Below are 22,052 nucleotides of genomic sequence, written 5' to 3' on the forward strand. Positions count from 1 at the left end.
GCAATGAGCCAATCGTTCTCCATCAATGCATCTTGTACCTTGAGAGGCTCAACGCTAGACACAAACGAGAAGTGAGCACAAAAGTTTGTCAAATGTTTACGAGTGACTCTACCTTCCGATATGCCGATGAGAATTTTGTCAACATCACGACCAGCCACTCGAGGCATGATGGAGGTTAAGGTTTCGCGAGGTTCAACTTCATGTCCATCATCCACGTCCTCAACATATGGATCATTGATGTGTGGTGGAACATCTTCGTCTTCATATTGCATTTGTTGAGGTTCGTCATCAATGATTGCACTTTCTTGTTCTTGACCTTGATGATGATCTTGTTCTTGCAGATTACCATGAAGAGGAATTTGATCATTTTCTTGTACTTGGACTAAGGGCATTGGTTTGAGCAATAGGAGCTTGAGGTGGTATGGGTGTTGAAGTAGTTTGGTGATGTGTGAAGCTTCCATCTTCTTCTTCATCATCATGAGGTTCTTGTTCCATTAAAACAAGTGCCCTAACACCCATGGTCAGAATATCTTGAGAACAATCTTCTTCACCTACATCACTTAGATCAACTTGCTCCCCATGGGAGCCATTAAATTCATCAAACACCATGTCACAAGTTTCTACAACACATCCATTGGATTTGTTGTAGACTCTATAGGCGTGAGAGTTTGATCCATAGCCAACAAATATGCCCTCAATTGTTTTGGATTGAAATTTTCCTAACCGTTCACTTTTGTTGAGGATGAAATATTTGCACGCAAATACTCGAAAGTACTTGATATTTGGCTTGTTCCCAGTTAGGAGCTCATATGGAGTCTTTTCCAATATTGTGCAGAGAAAGAGCCAGTTTGATGCATGGCATGCAGTGTTGACAGCCTCGGCCCAAAAACTATGTGGTGACTTGTATTCATCCAACATGGACCTTGCCATCTCCAAAAGTGTAGGGTTCTTCCTTTTGGCTACACCATTTTGCTGAGGAGTGTATGGAGCTGAATATTGATGCTCAATCCCTTCATCACTAAGAAATTCTTCCAAGGTGTAGTTCTTGAACTCAGAGCCATTATCACTTCTTATTGCCAAGATTTCTTTGTCAAACTTGCGTTGTGCTTGCTTGGCAAAATTGATGAAGGTGATCTTCATCTCATCCTTGGACTTGAGGAAAAAGACCCATGTATATCTTGAGTAATCATCAACAATGACAAGTCCATACTTTTTCCCACCAAGACTATCCCATGAAGGAGGCCCAAAAATATCCACATGAACAAGCTCCAAAGGCCTTGAAGTAGACACAATATTCTTTGGTGGGTGCTTTACTTGATGTTGCTTCCCAGCTATGCATGCACTACACACACGATCTTTCTCAAAAGAGACATTGGTTAGTCCAAGGATGTGATTACCCTTTAAGACTAGCCGGCGATGCCATAGCCACCCCTTGTCGGCCTTGGCCATTAGACAAGTTGCATGGAATGTGCTCTCTTTCGAGAAATCAACCGTGTAAAGGTTGCCATCCAACTCTCCAACAAAGGCCACTTCAAGAGTATCTCCCTTAAAGACTTTCATAGCCGTTATTCCAAAGAGCGTATCATAACCAACAGAAGCCACTTGGCAAACAGAAAGCAAATGATATTTAAGGGATTGAACAAGCATGACATTTGCAAGAGACATGTCATTCGTGATAGCCACCTTGCCCAACCTGAGTACCTGTCCTTTTGATCCTCCACCAAACATAATGCTCATGAATGGTTGAATAGCTTCCATGAAATCGTAGAGCAATTTGTTATCTCTGGTCATATGATTGGTACATCCACTATCAATCACCCATTTTACTCCACCAGAGAAAGCAACCTACACAAAATTATGACTTGGTTAGAGGCACCCATTTTGCAATGGGACCTCTCAAGTTAGTCACAAGGGTCTTAGGGACCCAAATAGCATAGAATCGGAATGCATTTCGGGGACCAACAAACTTTGCATAAACTTCTCCATCCTTAGTCATACGAAGTACATTGGATGGAGGCATGTACTCTTTTGGTTTGTTGAGAGTGGGCATGCCCCTTGTGGCCTTCCCACTAACAACCTTACCTTTCTCCTTGTGCCCTTGCCACACAAATGTTTCTTTTAGAGGGGTGGTGCACTTTTGAGAGGATGTCTTCTTCTTGCTTGTGCTTAGGTCAAACCCGAGCCCCTCTTTGGCAAACACCTCATTGTGCTGGCTCAATACCTCATTAAGATTCTTTTGTCCTTGAGCACATGTCATGAAACCTTTCTCGATTTGAGCCTTGAGAAAGCGATTCTTCTCAAGGATGGATTCTAGATCACTACTAGAGTTAGTAGTACAAGCATCAACATTGATAATAGGAGAAGAATAAGCCTTGGCTAGAGTTTCAAGATAAGTAAGCTTGAGAGTCTAAAAACTCTTTGTAAGAAGGGTGAGATCTTCCTTACTCTTGAGGGATACAGATAGGAGCTCACAATCCTTAGAGAGAGAAGCATGGGACTTCACAACCTTACTTTTATCATTCATCAACTCTTCGCGAGAGTCCTTAGCCTTTTTCAAGGAGGCAAGATCTTTAGCATGAACATCAATGTTTGCACCAATTTTCAAGCATAGTTCATCATTTCGTGCTTCCTCATATTGGACTTTCCGCTCAAGGATTTCATATTTTCCTTTCCCTCGGTGACGAGGGTTTCGAGTTCCTTAATGGTGATGGTGTGCTTACTCACCATATCCATAAGCATACGAAACATAGTGAGCTTCTTTCCTTTGAGGGAGCACATGAACTTATTAAGTTTAGTAAGCATAGGATCATCTATACCATCATCCTCATAACTATCCTCCGCATCAAGATGCTCGTCACTAGGAGTAGAAGGAGTGAAAAGAGGAGGGTTTGATTGTGGGTTTACCTTGACCTTGTCAGGAGAGCTTTTGTTATCTCCATCTTCTACCACGGCCTTTGCCATTAGGCACTTGTGTGTGTTGCCCTTGTAGTCTTTCATATAGTTGTAGGTGACAACATCACCACTCTTGTTGACTAGCCTCAAAGTTTTTTGAGAATCTTGAGCAACTCTGGCAACACCACTAACATTATCCGGATCGGATTCTTCTTGAGCAACCATTGCTTTCCCATCTCTCTTCTTGAGCTTTGAGTTCAAAGGGTTTGGCAACTTATTCTTGGGAAAGATCTTGGGAAACCTTGGTCTATCTTCTCTCTTCTCATGGGGGCAATCGTTTGAGAAGTGGTTGGCTTCTTCATAGTTGCAACATTTTCTCACTTTCTTCTTCTGGAATCTTCCCTTGAATTTTCCTGCGCTAAACTTCTTGACAAAGAGGGCAATGTCTTCATATGAAGGACACTCATCGGAGTCAATCTCATCACCGTCTTCATCCTCATCATCTTCTTCTTCACTTTGCTCTTCTTCATATACATGCTTGGCCTTCAAAGAAAAATTGATGTTTGATGTTGAGGTGCCATGCATGGCAAGATGTTTAGTAGCATTTGCCTTTGACTCTTCAAATAGTTGGAAAGTGGATATGATGTCATCTGGAGTCATTTCCTTGAATCCACGGTGTTGTCTTATGTCCCACACCATTTGGTGATGATACGGAGCAAGCGCATGGAGCAACTTATCCACAAGAAATCGCTTAGTCAAGTTGAATCCATCTTGTGTCTTGTCACACTCACATGACTCGATGTCAGCAGTAAGAGTCATGAGACGCTCAAGGAGTTGCTTGGGAGATTCAAATTTCTCCATACAAAAGTTTTGCAGTTGTCCCTTGGCAATTTCATATTGAGCAAGCCGGAGGGTGGAGGTATCGGTCTTGGTCCTCACAATGCTATCCCATAATTCCTTGGCACTTGTGATATGTATGTATGGTCTCCTTTGCTTGCCAGTCATACCTCTCCTTATGCACATGGTTGTTGTGTCGTTGAGATTCTTGTCATATACCTCTCTTGGAGTAAGATTCTTCAAGTCAACCGCTTGGTAGCCATACTCCAAGATCTCCAACATCTCATCATTTCCATACCAAAGATGATCCTGCATAGCAACTCTCCAAAAAGCACAGTAGTGTCATCAAGTAAAGGAGGTTTGCCTTCAGGGTTATACTTTGGTTTCTCTATTTGAGGTCTTGCATAAAGCCAAGGAACACTGGAGTGTTCATTACTAGGAGGTTGTTGGCCAAGTGAAGGAGTAGGCACAGCTGGCCTCGAGGCCACACCACCAGAAAGTGGTGCAAGCATCATGGATAGTGTGGCTAGTCTCATTTGGACCAAGGCCTCAAGATAAGCATCATGCTCCTCCTTTTGTTCAGCAAGCGCCCGTTCCAGATCCTCAGAAGTGAAGGACTTGACTTCCATGGAAGCCACGCCCGTACTCTTCGGATCCGCAACAAGGGGAGTCCCATCAGGGTTCATCTCGCTCTAGGGCAGTTAAGCCACAAGAATAGAGCACGAGGCTCTGATACCAATTGAAAGGATCGAGATGGACCTAGAGGGGGGTGAATAGGTACAATTACAAAATTTAATTATTACAAAGCAATTTTAGGCAATAATGCGGAATATGAAGGTGAGCCTAATGAAGGAAATATGCCCTAGAGGCAATAATAAAGTTGTTATTTATATTTCCTTATATCATGATAAATGTTTATTACTCATGCTAGAATTGTATTAACCGGAAACTTAGTACATGTGTGAATACATAGACAAACATAGTGTCCCTAGTATGCCTCTACTTGACTAGCTCGTTAATCAAAGATGGTTAAGTTTCCTAGCCATAGACATGTGTTGTCATTTGATGAACGGGATCACATCATTAGAGAATGATGTGATGGACAAGACCCATCCGTTAGCTTAGAATAATGATCATTTAGTTTTATTGATATTGCTTTCTTCATGACTTATACATGTTCCTCTGACTATGAGATTATGCAACTCCCAAATACCGGAGGAACACCTTGTGTGCTATCAAACGTCACAACGTAACTGGGTGATTATAAAGATGCTCTACAGGTGTCTCCGATGGTGTTTGTTGAGTTGGCATATATCGAGATTAGGATTTGTCACTCCATGTATCAGAGAGGTATCTCTGGGCCCTCTCGGTAATGCACATCACCATGAGCCTTGCAAGCAATGTGACTAATGAGTTAGTTACCGGATGATGCATTGTGAAACGAGTAAAGAGACTTGTCGGTGACGAGATTGAACTAGGTATGATGATACCGACGATCGAATCTCAGGCAAGTAACATACCGATGACAAAGGGAACAACGTATGTTGTTATGCGGTTTGACCAATAAAGATCTTCGTAGAATGTGTAGGAGCCAATACGAGCATCCAAGTTCCTCTATTGGTTATTGACCGGAGATGTGTCTCGGTCATGTCTACATAGTTCTCGAACCCGTAGGGTCCAGACGCTTAATGTTCGATGATGATTTGTATTATGAGTTATGTGATTTGATGACCGAAGTTTGTTTGGAGTTCTGGATAAGATCACGGACATGACGAGGAGTCTCAAAATGGTCGTGACATAAAGATTGATATATTGGAAGATGTTATTCAGACACCGGATGAGTTTCGAGAGGTACAGGGTGACTATCGGAGTGCCGGAGGGTTATCGGAACCCCTTGGGTGAACTAATGGGCCTTGATGGGCCTTAGTGGAGAGAGAGGAAGGGCCACAAGGGGCTGGCCGCTCCCCCCTGGGTCCGAATTGGACGAGGGGAAGGGGGTGGTGCCCCCCTTTCCTTCCCTTCCCCCTCTCCCTTCCTTCTTCCCCTCTTCCTTAGGTGGAATCCTACTAGGACTTGGAGTCCTATTAGGACTCCCCTCTCCTGGCGCACCCTAGGAGGGCCGGTCGGCCTCCCCTCCCCTCCTTTATATACGGGGGCAGGGGGCACCCTAGGACACACAGGTTTCTCTTAACCGTCTGCGATGCCCCCCTCCACAGTTACACACCTCGATCATATCGTCATAGTGCTTAGTCGAAGCCCTGCGCCGGTAACTTCATCATCACCGTCGCCACGCCGTCGTGCTCATGGAACTCTCCCTCGGCCTCAACTGGATCAAGAGTTCGAGGGACGTCATCGAGCTGAACGTGTGCTGATCGCGGAGGTGTCGTACATTCGGTACTTGGATCGGTTGGATCGCGAAGACGTTCGACTACATCAACCGCGTTACTAAACGCTTCCGCTTTCGGTCTACGAGGGTACGTGGACACACTCTCCCCGCTCGTTGCTATGCATCTCCTAGATAGATCTTGTGTGATCATAGGTAAAAAAATTGAAATACTGCCTTCCCCAACAATGGCATCCGTGTCGGTGGGAACGACACCTATGGGATCACAAGAATCCCTACTACGGTTAGCAGGGCGCGGGGTCGTGAGAAGAGCGGATCAAACAGATAGTACACAGTTTGTTTATCCAGGTTCGGGTTGCGTGGATGCGTAAAACCCTACTCCTTCTTTGGTGGATGTATATTCCTGTTCTTGAGCTTGCTCTGAGGCGTTAGGAGTCCCAAAAAGGTGAATCCTTCTCCTGGTCGCCTCGGGCTTCCTTTTATAGAAAAAGGGGTCGCCACAGTGGCAGACATGAGGTGGAAAGGGTACAGTGATGCGAGGTTATCCTTCGCATTACATGACAAGGCGCATTTAATGTGTCTGCTTAGGTGTCCTTGCTTTATCGGGGGCGGGGGCGGGGGCGACGCCCGTCTCGTCCGTCGCCGCTCCTTATTGTGTCGACACGCGCCCTGGCCAGCGATGCATATGATGCCGTGTAGGTAGGCAGGCAGCTGAGGTGGTGCAGTGGTGGGTCTTCACGAAGATCTGCATGCCGCCACGCAGGTGCCTGCCCGGCTGGTTGAGTCGGCAGCTGCATGCGTACGGCGGTGGAGGTTTAGTCGGCGTGGGCCTGATGGTGGCCCTGCGGATGTCCTTGGCAAGGGCCTTGCCGGGGCCCCGGCAAGGGTCTTGTCGCGGCGCCTGCCGTTGTCCCCGGCAAGGCGCTTGCTAGGGGTCTCGTGGTCTTCATTGGCTGGTATCTCGCCAAAGGTCGTCGTCTTCTTAGTGCGTATCTGATCTTGAATGTCTTCACAAAGATCTGCATGCCAGCACGAAGATGTCTCCCGAATCCTTGCCCCATGGTGGCAGTGGACTCTAGGGTGATTTGCTCCGTAGGCGTGGGGCGAGTTGCCGTGGCAAGGGTCTTGCCGGGGCTGCTAAAGCCGGCCACGGCAAGGATCTTACCGGGGGAGCCCGCCTCGTCCCTTGGCTCTTCGTGGTCCTGGCCTTGGCGTTGCTCCAGTTCCCTCGAGCTTCGGTCTTACCCTGGCTCACCTCCCTTGCCTTGCTTGGTGTGGTCGTGGGCGCCGCTCTGACTGCCCGTGCACAGTTATAGGGGTACAAAAAGTGTACCCCTCTTTTTGTACACCGACAGGAGCCCCCGGGCCTAGGCCACACATAAGCGCAACGCGTTGTTGGGCCAGGCCCAGAAACGGTGCACGGGCAGGCGGGGCGGTTTTTACCGCGGTAAGATTTTTCGCGCGCTGCGCTTCCCACAACCCCCGCGCGTGGCGCGACATGGGGAGGTGCGTGTGACGTGGGCGTCATGCATGGGGTTGGTTTCTGCACGCATGCGTCACGTCATAGTGAAGGGGCGGTTCGCGCTTTCCCCATAAACGGAGGGAGGCGTGGAGGCGCGGCCCATTTACTGAATGGGGCCGAGGCGCGGTCTTCAAGGCGTCCACTCCCCACGATCACGGGGTGGGGAGAGGTCGTCTCACCCGTCCCCTTGGTTCTGTTCGTCCGCCATGTGTCTCCCATGCGCTTGGGGTGGCAAACAGTGGAGGCGGGAAACCGGGCTGTCGCTGGATGGGGCAGCGGGTCGGTCCTGGCTCCCTGCGCCTTCCGTGTCTTGATTGGCCGAGCGGGGCGGCCGAGCCCCAACCCCGTTCCTTTATAAAGAGCGGGAGAGGGGGATGGCGCCCCGCATTCTTCCATCTTTTTCTTCCTTCAGCTTCTGCTCCTCTCTTCCATTCGTCATGGAGAGAGTAAATCCCGGTCCTTCAACGGTGGCGGCGAGGGTCGCCGCCCGACAACGCGTTCCTCCTCCTCACGTGCCTGCGGTGGCAGAGCCGGCCGCGAGGGGAAGGGGGAGGGGGCGAGGCCATGGGCGAGGCCGGGGCGCTCGGGGAAGAGGAGGACGGGGTGGCGCGCCGGCCTCGCCCCCGCCAGCAGCTCCTCCTCCAATGGAGGGCCATGTTGGGAATGACCCTTGTGAGTTCTTCCTCAGGTTGTGCCGGCTGCCGCGCCGTCGCCTTCGTCTCCCGACTCCATTTGCGCGGGAGATGGAGCTGGCTCCGCCGGAGTCGTTGCGGCTGCACATGAGGGGCTGCGGGATCAGTGGCACGCGGGTTCGCGTCGACTTCCCTGCTCCTCACGTGATGTATCTTCGTCGGGGATGGAAGACGTTTGCTCATATCCACAGCTTGACGGAGGGGCTCACTCTCCATTTTAAGCTGATGGAGGGTGGCCTTCTCTCCGTCAAGGTCTTCGGGCACTTTGGGACTCGTACAAGGTGCTGCGTGGAGGGCTCTTCTGATAGCGAATATTCCTCCTCGAGCGAGAGAGACGAGGAGGACAGCGGCAGCGACGACGAGGGCGGTAGGCGGCAGGATGACGGGTCTGACTAGGTGTCGGGTGCCGCTCCGTGTGGCACCGGTGACCCCATCATCCGTGTCGCCGGCTCCTTGATCTTCTCGGGGTCGTCTCCTTGGGCGGCTGGCGTTGGGAGGCTGCGAAAGAGGAAGAGGGCGGGCAGCAAGGTCGTCAAGTCGGAGTACGCGGGCACCGACGCCTTCGACGCGTACTGACGTCCTGCCGCCTCGTCTTCGAGCTCTGCTTCCGGCGCCGCCATCACCATCCAGCCTTTGGACGGCCACCAAGATGTTCTCTCGGCGTATTCTGCCACCCGTAGCTCGCCTAGGCGCTCCTTTTGCCCTTCTCGCCTCCTTGACCTGCCTCCTGAGGAGAGGGACAAGAAAGGGGTTACGGGCACCTTATCTCTTTTTAGTTTGTAAGCCTTCGGACCTTTGTTGAATTTAAAACTTGTAATCCCTTCATTCATGTTTTTCATTCCCTATGGACTGTACCTGAGTGGAATGTTTTTAATGAAAAAGGGATGTTTGCCGGGTCATTTGTTTGTGGGTGAAACCCACGACAAGGAATAAATCCCTGATATCTTTAAGATAAACATTTTCTTGCCCGGCAACAGGCCTTGCCATCTCCTCACTTCGCTCGACCTTCCTCACGCCTTTGGCGGAGGCCGGGATGAAGTGGGTTTAGGCTCCTCGTTCTATACTTTTGTTGCCGCAACTACGACCAAACTCGGTCCCAGGAACGGGCCCTAGGGCCTAGGGTTAGGGGAGCACGGTAGTTTGAGGATAAAACGAGGTTTCACATACCTCAGTCCGTAAGGAAATGCATGATAAGGGATGAAAAACTTATCTGAATCTGAAGCCCCCGGCAACCCTGGTTTGCCGTGGGTGAATCTTTGCTCTTGCAGCCCCCGGCAATACTAGCTTGCCGGGGCCTAGATGCTGGTTTGTTCCTTTTTCTCCCCAAGTGGTTTGGCAAGGATATCTGTGTGTCCTGCGAACCAAAGAAGACAAAAGAAAGACAAAGAGATGCAAACTCGACCTCTAAGCTAGGGGTTAGCCGCCGCTAAGCACTATCAACCCTAACCAAGGACGAGACTCGACCTAGCATGCATGCTATAACTTAGGGCGCCAGCGCTTCATTTATTTATGCTCAGGGTCTGTGCCTAGCTTTGTACAAAGGGTTACATGCGTCATCGGCAAGGCTTGTACAAAAGGTGGCTTGCCGGGGGGCCCGACAAGCCGCGCCTCACGGGTAAAACTTGCGAAGATGCTCAATGTTCCAGGAGTTACTCACCGGAATGGCATCTTCGGTCTCCAGGCAGACTGCGCCGGGCCTGGTGACTCGTATTACCCGATAAGGGCCTTCCCACTTTGGCGTTAACTTGTTGGAATTCTTGGCCGATTGAACGCGCCGAAGAACAAGGTCGCCTTCCTCAAAGCTTCGGGCACGAACCTTGCGGCTATGGTAGCGGCGCAAGGCTTGCTGGTAGTGCGCTGCTCTCACAGCCGCCCGAAGACGATCTTCCTCAAGGAGCGTTGCGTCATCTTGCCGCAATTGCTCTTGCTCAAGCTTGTCATAAGCGAGTACTCGAGGTGACCCGTATATGAGTTCTGTGGGGAGAACTGCTTCTGCCCCGTATACCAGGGCAAAGGGTGTCTGGCCGGCGGCTCGATTTGGTGTCGTTCTGATTGACCAAAGAACCGCCGGCAATTCATCAATCCAGCGCCTTCGACTCTTGCGCAGTCTGTCAAAGGTCTTTGTCCTCAGGCCTCGCAGTACTTCAGCATTTGCCCTCTCAGCTTGACCATTGCTTCGTGGGTGAGCAACGGAAGTGAAACAGACCTTGCTGCCGAGGTCTTGAATATATTGCATGAAGGTGTGGCTTGTGAACTACGTGCCATTGTCGGTGATGAACCTATTGGGTACACCAAAACGGCACACCAGTCCTTTGAAGAACTTGACGGCTGACTGTGTTGTGACCTTCCTCACTGCTTCCACTTCTGGCCACTTCGTGAACTTGTCGATTGCAACGTAAAAGTACTCAAAGCCCCCGACAGCGCGGGGGAAAGGGCCCAGTATGTCGAGCCCCCAGACCGAGAAAGGCCAGGAGAGAGGAATGGTTTGAAGGGCTTGAGCTGGCTGATGAAGCTTCTTTGAATGGAACTGACACGCTTCACACCTGGTGACTAGTGTCGTCGCATCCTGGAGGGCGGTGGGCCAGAAGAAGCCTTGCCGAAATGCTTTGCCGGCAAGGGCCCTCGACCCGATGTGGGATCCACATATGCCTCCATGTATCTCTGCCAACAGCCCCAGTCCTTCCTCTCGAGGGATACACTTCAATTTCACACTGTTCGGCCTCTTTCTGTACAGGACGTCATCGACAAACTGGTACATAGTAGATCGACGGGCTACTTTTTTCGCTTCTTCCTGCTCCTCAGGAAGTTCCCCTGTTTGGAGGAATCGGACGGTATGTTGTGCCCACGCTGGAGCCTGGGGCTCGACGGCGAGGACTAAAGGCATTTCCTCCGCTATAGGAGCGGTTGTCTCCACGGCAAGAGCTTGATGCTTCGTAGGAGCTAGCCGTCCCATGGCGGGCTCAGTGTCTCCGGCAACATCCTTGCCGGCGGCTCCGGGGAGCTCGGCGGGAAAGTACTTGCCGGGTCCTGATTTTCTCCTCTTGTTTTGTTCTGTTGATGGATCAACGGATGGCTGAGTTAGCTGAAGCACAAAGGTACCTGGTTCCACAGGTAGCTTGAGGGCAGCGCGTTTTGACAGATAATCGGCGATGTCGTTCTCCGCTCGGGGAACGTGCTCTGCCTGTATACCGTCAAAACGCTCTTCCAGCTTCATCACTTCATCGATGTAGGCCTTCATCAACGGGCTCTGGTAATCCTTGTTGACTTGTTTGACGACAAGTTGCGAGTCGCCCCTGACAATGAGTTTCTTGATTCCGAGGTCTGCCGCGATCCTAAGACCAGCAAGCAGCCCCTCGTACTCAGCAGTGTTGTTTGTCGACACCTCCCTGGGGAAGTGCATCTGGACCACGTACTTGAGGTGCTCTCCGGTGGGCGCGACAAGCAGTACGCTAGCCCCGGCGCCCTGTAAGGAGAAAGCTCCATCAAAGTACATGACCCAGTTGCAACTTGCCTCTTTGCCAGGGAGAACAGTCTCCTGGGTTTCTTCATCAAGCGTCGCAGTCCACTCTGCAACGAACTCCGCCAGGACTCGGCTTTGAATTGTCGAGGTACTCTCAAACTTGAGGCCAAAGCTGGACAGCTCCAGTGCCAATTCTACAATTCTTCCCGTCGTGTCTGGATTGTGCAATATCCGTCGCAGAGGGAGGCGAGTAACGACGGTGATCTCGTGCGCCTGGAAGTAGTGACGCAGCTTCCTCGAGGCCATAAGAAGGCCGAAGAGCAGTTTCTGCACACCGAAGTACCTTGATCTAGCCCCCTGCGGGAGGGAGCTAACAAAGTAGACCGGGTGCTGCATCATTTTCTTCCTTGGCGGCACTCCAACCGGCTGTGTCGTCTCTGCACCAACGGCATCAGGCTTTGTCGCCGCTATTACCTCGTCGTCAATTTATCTCTGCGCCACTAGCGCGGCGCTGACCACCTGGTTCATTGCCGCCAGGTATAGCAGCAACGGTTCTTGTGGCCTAGGCGCAACTAGTACTGGCGTGGAGGAGAGATACCTCTTCAAATCTTGCAATGCTGCTTCGGCTTCTGGCGTCCATTCCATCGGGCCCGCCTTTTTCAAAATCTTGAAAAAGGGAAGGGCGCGCTCGGCGGACTTGGAAATGAACCTGCTCATGGCGGCAACACAACCAGCAAGCCGACATACATCCTTGACCCGCTTGGGCGCTTCAATCTGTTCTATAGCTTTGATCTTGTCCGGATTGGCCTCTATCCCACGCTGTGACACGAAGAACCCGAGAAGCTTGCCGGACGGGACGCCGAAGACACACTTCTCAGGGTTCAGCTTGAGATTGATCTTGCGCAGGTTTGCAAATGTTTCTTGTAAATCTGGTATAAGGGTTGCCCTGTTCTTGGTTTTGACCACTATATCATCCATATAAGCTTCCATATTTCTATGGAGCTGGGGTTCAAAACCAATCTGGACCGCCCTTGCAAACGTTGAACCAACACTCTTCAACCTGAAAGGCATCCGTATGAAACAATACATACCACATGGGGTGATGAATGATGTTTTCTCTTCGTCTTCTCTTGTCATGAAGATCTGGTGGTAGCCGGAGTAGGCATCGAGGAATGACAACAGATCACACCCAGCCGTGGAGTCAACAATCTGGTCGATGCGCGGCAACGGGAAGGGGTCTTTGGGACAAGCCTTATTGATATCTGTGTAATCAATACATAGCCTCCACTTCCCATTTGCCTTGCGCACTACCACTGGATTGGCCAACCACGTTGGATGGAGCACTCCTCTTACCAAACCCGCTGCTTCCAGTTTCCGGATCTCCTCTGTGATGAACTCTTGTCGTTCCAAGGCTTGCTTTCTGACCTTCTGCTTGACGGGCCGCGCATGACGACAGACAGCAAGGTGGTGCTCAATCACCTCCCAGGGAACGCCGGGGATGTCGGATGCTTGCCATGCAAACACATCGACATTCGCCTGCAGGAAGGTGACAGGCGCGTCTTCTTATTTGTCGTCAAGGGCGGAGCTTATGGTGAAAGCCCCTCCCGTGCCGTCTTCCTTGACAGAAACCTTCTTGGTTCCCGGCGGTGTGGCCCTGGACTTCTAGTTTCTGCCGGTGGAGCTCTCTGGCACGTCCTCGATGGGAGCACTACACTCCAAAGAGGTGCGCTTGCTGGAGTGGATGTCTGAGGTCTCACCGGTCTTCTTCTTTTTCCTTCCCGGGGCTCCAGCGGCAGGAGCAAGCGCCTTAGCAGTGGCGGCTGCTGCAACTGCTTGTTGGTAGAGTTGGTCAGCGCAAATTAGCACATCCTTCTTGTCTGATGGGACGGTGATGATCGTCACAGGCCCCGGCATCTTCAGGGTGTTGTAAGCGTAATGTGACGCCGCCATGAACTTGGCTAGCGCTAGGCGGCCAAGGATCCCGTTGTAAGGCAAGGGGATCTTGGTAACGTTGAACACAATCCTTTCTGTCCTGTAGTTCAGATCACTCCCAAAAGTCACGGGCAACGTGACCTTTCCCTTTGGTTGACTTCTTCCTGGGTTGACCCCCTGAAACGTGCCCGTCTCTTCGAGGTCTTCATCAGGAATCTGCAGTTTCTCGATCACGGTAGGCGAGATTAAGTTCAGACCGGCCCCGCCATCGACTAGCATCTTTTTCACCTTGAGGTTGCGTATTGTTGGTGAAACCAACAATGGCAAGCACCCGAATGCAGTAGTGCGATCAGGGTGATCCTCAGTGTCAAAAATGATAGGTGTGCTGGACCACTTCAGCGGCCTTTGGGCATCAAACGACGGCTCTGCCGCTGTAATCTTACGCGCCCACTGTTTAAGCTGGCGGTGAGAGGTATGCAGCGAGGCGCCGCCATCGACGCACATAGCCTCTGTAGCTTTCTGAAATTCTTGGTCACCAGACTCATCATCCTCTTCGTGATCATCGTCTTCTGGCTTTTTGTCACGGCCCCAAGCGGGCCTCTCCTGCTGTTTATCCTTGCCACGACGGCCCGCCTGGCCATCACGCTTCTTGCCGGACCCCTCAGCACTGTCCTAGCCCTTCTCCTTGTCCCGCCTCTCATATTCAGCCCTCTGCTTCTCAGCAAGGAGCTCAACCTGTCGGCAGTTCTGGAGATCATGGCCCTTGGTGCGATGGATCTTGCAGTATTGCTTGTCGGAGTTTCCTAGCTTCTCGGCAGCCGCCAAGGCCCGGCAGGCGACACATCCGGCAATTTCCTTGCCGGGGTCATCTGCCTTGGTTTTCTTGGCGGAGCCGGCATCATCAGATCCCTCGACGGCAAGCATGGCTTTACCTTTGCGCTTCCTGTTGCGGCGCCGGCCTTTCTTTGCCGGGGCGGCAGTATCCTCATCTGAAGAGTCGGTTTCCACGCTGGCATCTTCGTCGGGGTACTTCCTTCCCTCTTCAGTCCGGGCACATCTGTCAGCAAGAACATAGAGTTCTGCCACGTCTTTCACCTTGTTCATTGCCAGCTCTTCGCGCATCTTGCGATTATGCACGTTCTGATGAAATGCGCTGATGATGGCGGCAGGGTGAACATCAGGGATGTTGTACTGTACCCGGCTGAACCTTTGTATATACTTGCGCAGACTCTCGCCTCCCTTCTGGGGAATGACGTGCATGTCACTTGCTTGGCCATGGGCTTGGTGACCTCCAGTAAAGGCGCCAACAAACTCATGGCACAAATCCGACCAGGAGGAAATAGAGTCTACCGGCAAGTGCATCAACCATGACATGGCGTTGGGTTTAAGAGCCAATGGGAAGTAATTCGCAAGCACCTTATCGTCGCGGGCTCCGGCAGCTTGCATCGCGATGGTGTAGATGCTGAGGAACTCAGACGGGTGGGTCTTGCCATTGTACTTCTCGCCAACGTCAGGTTTGAAGGTGCGGTGAGTGGGCCACTAGAACTGCCGCAGCTCACGGGTAAAAGCCGGACAGCCTACCTCGTAAGGTAGGCCTCCAGGGCTCTCTGGGGCCGGGTGGTTCGCAGCAGGCCTTGCTCGCCTGTCTGACTGGTGGCGCGCTCCGCGCCGGCGCTCGATAGTGGTTCGACCGTCTTCATGGGCTCGTTCCCGAAGAACTTGGTGCTGGTCACAGTGGGTCCGTGGGTCAGACGACGCTATGGAGATGTCGTCGCCCGTGACGTCACGATGAGCCGGCGTCCGCGGTACCGGATGGGGAGGAGGTGAATGCACCGTGGTCGCGGCGCCGCCGGCTTTTCCGCCACTGGTGCGTGGGACTCCATCGGAGCGTCGACCCGGGGGCTCCACCGGACTTGGTTCGTCTTTGTTGGCCACCGCAACAAGGCTTCGGATAGTGGCTCTCCATTCGTCGAGTTTCCCCGTAGTGGGAGGAAAGTCGAGGAGCAACTGCGCGCGCGCCAGGGCCTCTGCTGGCATCGGCGGCAGCGGAACCTACACGGATCGTGACGCGCTTCGACTTCTGACCATGTCAGAAGGAGCTCTATCACGATCCCGCGGTCGCATGCCGTTTTCACCAGCACTTTGGCGAGCGGGCAGGTCTTCTACGTCCCGGGAGTGGCGCTTGGGGCTCTTCCCGCGGCGACGCCTGGGATCTTCGGCGTGATGATGCCATTTGTCATGCGCTGCCTGGGAGGAGCACGCTGTTGGCGCCGGCGTGGGAGTCTTGGAGGCCCTTACGTCGCCTTCGGGTGATGCGGTAGCGATCTTGGAAGGCCCCGCGCCACCCGCGGAGGGCCTGGCTCCGTCTTTGGATTTGGCGGTGTGCGGCCCATTACCAGGTGCACGAACATCGCCGCCTCCCAAACTCCGGCTGCTGGGACGGTGTTGGTGTTTGCGAGTGGCGCCCCGGGTCCTTTCTGCGACCGGTCCGCTGCTCGCCCGCGTCGGAACGGGCCGTACGGCTCCTGACTGGCCAATCGCCACCGTTGTCTTCTTCTTGGGCGCCATGACGATGAAGAAGCGCTGGACTAACTTCTAGAGCCGATTCTCACAACTGCGCCCCCTACCTGGCGCGCCAAAGATGTCGGTGGGAACAACACCTATGGGATCACAAGAATCCCTACTACGGTTAGCGGGGTGCGGGGTCGTGAGAAGAGCGGATCAAACAGATAGTACACAGTTTGTTTATCCAGGTTCGGGCCGTGAGGATGCGTAATACCCTACTCCTGCTTTGGTGGATGTATATTCCTGTTCTTGAGCTAGCTCTGGGGCGTTAGGAGTCCCAAAAAGGCGAATCCTTCTCCTGGTCGCCTCGGGCTTCCTTTTATAGAAAAAGGGGTCGCCACAGTGGCACACAGGAGGTGGAAAGGGTACAGTGATGCGAGGTTATCCTTCGCATTACATGACAAGGCGCATTTAATGCGTCTGCTTAGGTGTCCTTGCTTTATCGGGGGCGGGGGCGACGCCCGTCTCGTCCGTCGCCGCTCCTTCTTGTGTCGACACGCGCCCTGGCCAGCGATGCCTATGATTCTGTGTAGGTAGGCAGGCAGCTGAGGTGGCGCAGTGGTGGGTCTTCATGAAGATCTGCATGCCGCCACGCAGGTGCCTGCCCAGCTGGTTGGGTCGGCAGCTGCATGCGTATGGCGGTGGAGGTTTAGTCGGTGTGGGCCTGATGGTGGCCCTGCGGATGTCCTTGGCAAGGGCCTTGCCGGGGCCCCGGCAAGGGTCTTGTCGTGGCGCCTGCCGTCATCCCCGGCAAGGCGCTTGCCGAGGGTCTCGTCGTCTTCCTTGGCTGGTATCTCGCCAAAGGTCATTGTCTTCTTAGTGCGTATCTGATCTTGAATGTCTTCACAAAGATCTGCATGCCACCACGGGGATGTCTCCCAAATCCTTGCCCCATGGGGGCAGTGGACTCAAGGGTGATTTGCTCTATAGGCGTGGGGCGAGTTGCCGCGGCAAGGGTCTTGCCGGGGCTGCTAAAGCCGGCCCCAGCAAGGACCTTGCCGGGGGAGCCCACCTCGTCCTCTGGCTCTTCATGGTCCTGGCCTTGGCGTTGCTCCAGTTCCCTCGAGCTTCGGTCTTACCCTGGCTCACCTCCCTTGCCTTGCTTGGTGTGGTCGTGGGCGCGGCTCTGACTGCCTGTGCACAGTTATAGGGGTACAAAAAGTGTACCCCTCTTTTTGTACATCGACAATCCGTGCCAGGTCTATGGGTGGATGTTATATGCACGAGTAGAACACAGTGAGTTGTGGGCGATAATAGTCATACTGCTTACCAGCAACGTCTTACTTTGATTCGGCGGTATTGTTGGATGAAGCGGCCCGGACCGACATTACATGACCGTGTTCATGAGACTGGTTCTACCGACGTGCTTCAAACACAGGTGGCTAGCGGGTGTCTGCTTCTCCAACTTTAGTTGAATCGAGTTTGACTACGTTCGGTCCTTGTTGAAGGTTAAAACAGCACACTTGACAAAAAATCGGTGTGGTTTTGATGCGTAGGTAAGAACGGTTCTTGCTAGAAGCCCGTAGCAGCCACGTAAAACTTGCAACAACAAAGTAAAGGGCGTCTAACTTGTTTTTGCGGGGCATGTTGTGATGTGATATGGTCAAGACGTGATGATATACAAATTGTTGTATGAGATGATCATGTTTTGTAACAGTTATCGGCAACTGGCAGGAGCCATATGGTTGTCGCTTTATTGTATGAAATGCACTCGCCATGTAATTGCTTTACTTTATCACTAAGCGGTAGCAATAGTCGTAGAAGCAATAGTTGGCGAGACGACAACGATGCTACGATGGAGATCAAGGTGTCAAGCCGGTGACGATGGTGATCATGACAGTGCTTTGGAGATGGAGATCAAAGGCACAAGATGATGATGGCCATATCATATCACTTTTTTTCTTGCATGTGATGTTTATCCTTTATGCATCTTATTTTGCTTAGTACGACGGTAGCATTATAAGATGATCTCTAACTAAATTTCAAGGTATAAGTGTTCTCCCTGAGTATGCACCATTGCTACAGTTCGTCGTGCCGAGACACCACGTGATGATCGGGTGTGATAAGCTCTACATTCACATACAACGGGTGCAAGCCAGTTTTGCACACGCAGAATACTCGGGTTAAACTTGGCGAGCCTAGCATATGCAGATAGGGCCTCGGAAGACTGAGACCGAAAGGTCTAGCGTGAATCATGTAGTAGATATGATCAACATAGTGATGTTCACCATTGAAAACTACTCCATCTCACGTGATGATCGGACATGGTTTAGTTGATATGGATCACGCAATCATTTAGATGACTAGAGAGATGTCTATCTAAGTAGGAGTTCTTAAGAAATATGATTAATTGAATTTTAATTTATCATGAACTTAGTACCTGATAGTATTTTGCATGTCTATGTTGTTGTAGATCAATGGCCCGTGCTGCCATTCCTTTGAATTTTTATGCGTTCCTAGAGAAAGCTAAGTTGAAACATGATGGTAGCAACTACACGGACTGGGTCCGTAACTTGAGGATTATCCTCATTGCTGCACAGAAGAATTACGTCCTGGAAGCACCGCTAGGTGCAAGACTCGCTACAGGAGCAACTCCGGATGTTATGAACGTCTAGCAGAGCAAAGCTGATGACAGATAGTTCAGTGTGCCATGCTTTACGGCTTAGAATCGGGACTTCAACGACATTTCAAACGTCAAGGAGCATATGAGATGTTCCAAGAGTTGAAGTTAATATTTCAAGCAAATGCCCGGATTGAGAGATATGAAGTCTCCAATAAGTTCTATAGCTGCAAGATGGAGGAGAATAGTTATGTTAGTGAACATATACTCAGAATGTCTGGGTACCACAACCACTTGACTCAACTGGGAGTTAATCTTCCTGATGATAGTGGCATTGACAGAGTTCTTCAATCACTGCCACCAAGCTACAAAAGCTTCATGATGAACTATAATATGCAAGGGATGGATAAGACAATTCCCGAGCTCTTCGCGATGCTAAAGGCTACGGAGGTAGAAATCAAGAAGGAGCATCAAGTGTTGATGGTTAACAAGACCACCAGTTTCAAGAAGAAGGGCAAAGGGAGGAAGGGGAACTTCAAGAAGAACGGCAAGCAATTTGCTACTCAAGTGAATAAGCCCAAGTCTGGACCTAAGCTTGAGACTGGCTGCTTCTACTGCAAAGGGACTGGTCACTGGAAGCGGAACTGCCCCAAGTATTTCGCGGATAAGAAGGATGGCAAAGTGAAAGGTATATTTGATATACATGTTATTGATGTGTACCTTACTAATGCTCGTAGTATCGCCTGGGTATTTGATACTGGTTCTGTTGCTCACATTTGCAACTCAAAACAGGCGCTACAGATTAAACGAAGATTGGCTAAGGACGAGATGACGATGTGCATGGGAAATGGTTCCAAAGTCGATGTGATCGTCGCCGGCACGCTACCTCTACATCTACCTTCGGGATTAGTTGTAGACCTGAAAAATTGTTATTTGATGCCAGCGTTAAGCATGAACATTATATCTGGATCTTGTTTGATACGAGACAGTTATTCATTTAAATCAGAGAATAATGGTTGTTCTATTTATATGAGTAATATCTTTTATGGTCATGCTCCCTTGATGAGTGGTCTATTTTTGTTGAATCTCGATAGTAGTGATACACATATTCATAGTATTGAAGCCAAAAGATACAAGTTTAATAATGATAGTGCAACTTATTTGTGGCACTGCCGTTTAGGTCACATAGGTGTAAAGAGCATGAAGAAACTCCATGCTGATGGGCTTTTGGAATCACTTGATTATGAATCACTTGATGCCTGCGAACCGTGCCTCATGGGCAAAATGACTAAGACTCCGTTCTCCGGAACAATGGAGCGAGCAACAGACTTATTGGAAATAATACATACTAATGTATGCGGTCTAGTGAGTGTTGATGCTTGTGGCGGGTATCGTTATTTCTAGACCTTCATAGATAATTTGAGCAGATATGGGTATATCTACTTGATGAAACATAAGTCTGAAACATTTGAAAAGTTCAAAGAATTTCAGAGTGAAGTGGAAAATCATCATAATAAGAAAATAAAGTTTCTACGATCTGATCGTGGAGGTGAATATTGGAGTTATGAGTTTGGTCTTCATTTGAAACAATGTGGAATATTTCGCAACTCACGCCACCTGGAACACCACAGCGTAATGGTGTGTCCGAACGTCGTAATCGTACTTTATTAGAAATGGTGTGATCTATGATGTCTCTTACTGATTTAACGCTATCATTTTGGGGTTATGCTTTAGAGACGGCTGCATTCACATTAAATAGGGCACCATCTAAATCCGTTGAGACAACACCATATGAATTGTGGTTTGGCAAGAAACCAAAGTTGTCGTTTCTTAAAGTTTGGGGCTGCGATGCTTATGTGAAAAAGCTTCAACCTGATAAGCTCGAACCCAAATCGGAGAAATGTGTCTTCATAGGATACCCAAAGGAGACAGTTGATTTCACCTTCTATCACAGATCTGAAGGCAAGATTTTATTTGCTAAGAATGGATCCTTTCTAGAGAAGGAGTTTCTCTCGAAATAAGTGAGTGTGAGGAAAGTAGAACTTGATAAGGTATTAAACCTTCTCCCGAATTGGAAAGTAGTTCATCACAGAAATTAGTTCCGGTGGTTCCTACACCAATTAGTGAGGAAGCTAATGATGATGATCATGAAACTTCTGATCAAGTTACTACCGAACCTCGTAGGTCAACTAGAGCAAGATCCGCACCATAGTGGTACAGTAATCCTGTTCTGGAGGTCATGTTACTTGACCATGACGAACCTAGGAACTATGAGGAAGCGGTGATGAGCCCAGATTCCGCGAAATGGCTTGAGGCCATGAAATCTGAGATGGGATCCATGTATGAGAACAAAGTGTGGACTTTGGTTGACTTGCCCGATGATCGGCAAGCAATAGAGAATAAATGGATCTTCAAGAAGAAGACTGACGCTGACGGTAATGTTACTATCTACAAAGCTCGACTTGTTGCAAAAGGTTTTCGACAAGTTCAAGGAGTTGACTACGATGAGACCTTCTCACCCGTAGCGATGCTTAAGTCTGTCTGAATCATGTTAGCAATTGCTGCATTTTATGATTATGAAATTTGGCAAATGGATGTCAAAACTGCTCCCTTTTCATCCCACCTGGCATCATCAACCAATTGGAACGAATCATGAGACAATGCCTTTGGAGAGGAAACTCCGATACTCCTAGGCAATCTCTTGCCGCGTGGGACTCGGTTTGTAGACCTAAGGAGAAAGGTGGTTTGGGTGTTATTAATATGCATCTCCAGAATCAAGGGCTTCTCATTAAGCACATACATAAATTCTTCAATAAGGCTGATATACCTTGGGTATCCTTGTTGTGGAATTCATACTATGATGGAGTAGTACCACAAGCCACTGTCCTCTGTGGCTCCTTTTGGTGGAAAGATATCTTCAAATTAGCTAACAATTACAGAGCCATAGCCTCGGTTCTAGTTAATAAGGGGGATTCGGTTTTGTTCTGGTCTGATGCTTGGAAACTGGATGGTTCTACTATGCCTTTGAGACAAAGACTCCCACAGTTATTTTCTTATGCTCTGGATGATAAGATCTCTGTGGCTGATTTTATTGACAGTCAGGATAGAGCCTCTTTTTCCAGCTGCCTATCTCCCAACAAGCTGCAACTGAATTGGATTCCCTCATTTCCTGGGTTAACAATTTGGAAAGGGACCCCTATGCTAATGATGTTTGGTCTTGGGTTGGACCTTCTGGAACTTACACATCA

General features: G+C 50.3%; 1 protein-coding gene across 1 annotated transcript; it reads right to left on the bottom strand.

Annotated features, from left to right (window-relative positions):
• Positions 1 to 363: 363 nt before the first annotated feature.
• LOC147960051 (uncharacterized) lies at positions 364 to 4,044 on the bottom strand. The gene is made up of 3 exons (XM_087533109.1): positions 2,742 to 4,044; positions 2,006 to 2,376; positions 364 to 1,845 (listed from the first exon to the last, which is right to left on the bottom strand). Exons 1-3 carry the CDS (start codon positions 4,042 to 4,044, stop codon positions 364 to 366), a joined length of 3,156 nt encoding a protein of 1,051 aa, XP_087389235.1.
• Positions 4,045 to 22,052: the final 18,008 nt, after the last annotated feature.

Source organism: Triticum urartu, chromosome 7A, assembly GCF_056163025.1.
Source record: "Triticum urartu cultivar PI428250 chromosome 7A, HENAU_Tu73, whole genome shotgun sequence".
Classification (NCBI taxonomy): Eukaryota; Viridiplantae; Streptophyta; class Magnoliopsida; order Poales; family Poaceae; genus Triticum; species Triticum urartu.